The sequence below is a fragment of the Gigantopelta aegis genome, chromosome 3 (genome assembly GCF_016097555.1).
Source record: "Gigantopelta aegis isolate Gae_Host chromosome 3, Gae_host_genome, whole genome shotgun sequence".
Classification (NCBI taxonomy): domain Eukaryota; kingdom Metazoa; phylum Mollusca; class Gastropoda; order Neomphalida; family Peltospiridae; genus Gigantopelta; species Gigantopelta aegis.
The window spans coordinates 95658978-95661932 of record NC_054701.1 but is presented as its reverse complement, the minus strand read 5'-3'; the positions used below and the strand labels follow the sequence as shown (position 1 = coordinate 95661932).

The window sequence follows — 2955 nt, the reverse complement described above, 5'->3', positions numbered from 1 at the left end:
TATAAAATTCATATTCAGTCAATCTGTCAAATAAATAACCTGATTTTCCCCAAAATTTCAGTCCGTTTACAACTTGCCTGATTTTAGACATAGAATGTAAGATATATACATAACGCATACGGCCGGTGTGTAATGCAGCGTGTAATGCACACGCACCCGTCATTCGACGTCACTCGTTATCCGCTGTAGTACTTAGGACAAACAAAATAACAGCACAAAAATCTTTTGACACTCTTACCTATTTTATCTCCGAATACACAATAAAAAGTAATTTTGGGGTACTTTTAAACAAACGTCAGTGACGAACTATCGTGTATCCCACACTGGTGACAACACTAATCTTCGTGATGTCGTCCTCACGTGTCTGTCCTTGGCACACAGTATTGTCATGTCCTTGGTTAACACCAAGTGACCAATTTCCCATTCACCTGGTACTTTAGTACAACTTAACAGAACTGTCTTTCCCATAAGTCTTCTAGTTTTATCTGCCCTTTGTAATAATACGTTCGCGATTTTCACGTCAATTGTTTACAATATTAACAAGTTTACCCGGAGTTCGTTCATTGCTCAAATTTTAACATGTTTGCTTTATTTATTTTATTTTATTCATTTATTTTTTAATTTAAAAAATAACGTGTTGAACATATCTCCGTTTATTGTTCTAAATGTGAACAAGTTTATCGTTTATTCATTCACTGTTCACAGTGTTAACAAATACACCATCATGTAATCCGTTCATTATATGTACTATTAAGTTTGATTGTTTAGTGTTCACAGTTTTAACTAATTCACAATTTGTTCATTCTTTGTTCGAAATATGAACAGGCCCACAGTGTATCTGTTCTTTATCCAAAGTAATATCAGGTTCATCGTTCACAGTGGAACCAGGTTTGCCATGTGTTCTTTCATTATTCAAACTCACAGCAGATTCATGTTTTTGTTCACTGTTCACAATAATAACGGTTTCCTTTTGTATGCGTTCACTGTTGATAACAATAACATGCTTATGCTGTGTTCGTTCATTATTCACAGTATGTTCACAGTGTGTCCGGTTTTTGTTCATTGTATGAACATGCTGACAGTGTGTTCCTTCACCTTTTACAGTATGAACATGTTCACAGTGTGTTCGCTCATTATCCATATTATTAATATGTTCACAGTGTGTTTGTTTTTTATTCACAGTTTGAATATGTTCACAGTGTGTTCGTTCATTATTCACATTAACATTTTCACAGTGAGTTTGTTCTCTGTTCACAGTATGAACATGTTCACAGTGTGTTTGCTCATTATTCATATTATTAACATGTTCACAGTGTGTTTGTTCTTTGTTCACAGGATGAACATGTTCACAGTGTGTTCGATCATTATTCACGTTATTAAAATTTTCACAGTGAGTGTGTTCTTTGTTCACAGTATGAACGTGTTCACAGTGTGTTCGCTCATTATTAACATTATTGACGTTTTCACAGTGAGTTTGTTCTTTGTTGACAGTATGAACGTGTTCACAGTGTGTTCGCTCTTTATTAACATCATTCACGTTTTCACAGTGAGTTTGTTCTTTGTTGACAGTATGGACGTGTTCACGGTGTGTTCGTGCACTGTTCTCGGCCACTTTGACGGCTCGAGAGTTCTGGTTGGGGGACACGGCTTTGTAGCTCGTCCTCTCCAGGAACTGGATAAAGTCCTCGTGCTCGCGCGGTGCGTCACTGTGCCCGGGGGGCGGGCCGGCCGCGTGCAAGCAGAAGCAGACGTCATTCTGGTAGAAGGCGATCAGCTCCTGGCGTATGGCGCGGTTCATCCACCCGTACAGCAGCGGGTTCACCGCGAACGTCGTGTACCCCAGCCACGTGGTCACCAGCTCGCTCGTCGCCCTTCGCGCCACGTAGCCGGTGATGGCACCGTAGGCGTGCAGGACGAAGTAGGGACCCCAGAGCAGCAGGAAGGACGAGAAGATGATGATTAGCGTCTTGATGGCCTTCAGGTGACCTTTGTAGGGGCGCGGCGTGTGCTGGAACAGGTGGGCCGACATGGAGCGCTCCACCACGGGCACCACGCTGTCGTCACCACCAGGCACGCACCAACTGAGGAGTCGCGTACACCTCACGGGCACCCGCCCCACGTGCTCCGTGGTCTGACTGTCCGACTGGCGGTCTCCAACAAGGACGGATACGGTTGGGGTTGAGGGGTAGGGACGGATTTGTCTGGCAGCTTCGCGAGCTACTCGAAATATCCCACAATGCATCAGCAAGAGAATGACTCCCGGAACTAGAAAGCACCAGACGCTAATAAACAAAACGAAAACTGCGTTGGATGGCGGGCCCTGCCACGTGACTGAGCAGTGTTTCTTGTGGTCCTGGTAGGTGTACGAGTTGACCCCCAGCACGGGTAGCACGGCCAGCACCGTGTTCTGTACCCACACGAAAACGAGGGCGCACACCGTCTTCTGAAGGCTCATGTTGGCGGCGTGGTGCATGGGCAGCTTGATGGAGTAGTAACGCTCCACGCTGATCAGACACAGGCTGCAGATTGAGGCGTACACCGAGAAGCTGGTGACGGCGCCGCTGACGACGCACCAGCGCGACCCGTAGGGCCACGCATCGTGCAGGAAGGACGAGATCCCCACGGGCAGGGCGACTACGGAGCCGAGCAAATCCACGACGCTCAGGTTGAGCACAAAGAAGTTGGTCAGAGTGTGTCGCAGCTGGAAACATCGCAGGACGACAACGATGATGCTCACGTTGCCGACGACGGCCGTCAGATTGACGAGGCACATCAACACGAGAACGACGTATCTGCTGGCGTCACCGTCTGCTTCAGTCGCTGTCGTGGTGTTGTTCATTGTATCGCATCGTGACCGCGCGCCACGTCTCCCCGCAAATATAGATCCTCGATAAGTCCACGTTTCAAAGAGTTTAGTTTCCTCATCACTGACACTGGTTTTTTTTCTTTCTTTTT

The 2955-nt window shown here is 46.1% G+C and overlaps 1 protein-coding gene across 1 annotated transcript; it reads right to left on the bottom strand.

Moving 5' to 3' along the window:
• Window positions 1-221: 221 nt before the first annotated feature.
• Window positions 222-2955, bottom strand: LOC121369397 (G-protein coupled receptor 61-like). The gene has a single exon (XM_041494476.1). It carries the CDS (start codon window positions 2837-2839, stop codon window positions 800-802), a length of 2040 nt encoding a protein of 679 aa, XP_041350410.1. The 5' UTR covers window positions 2840-2955; the 3' UTR covers window positions 222-799.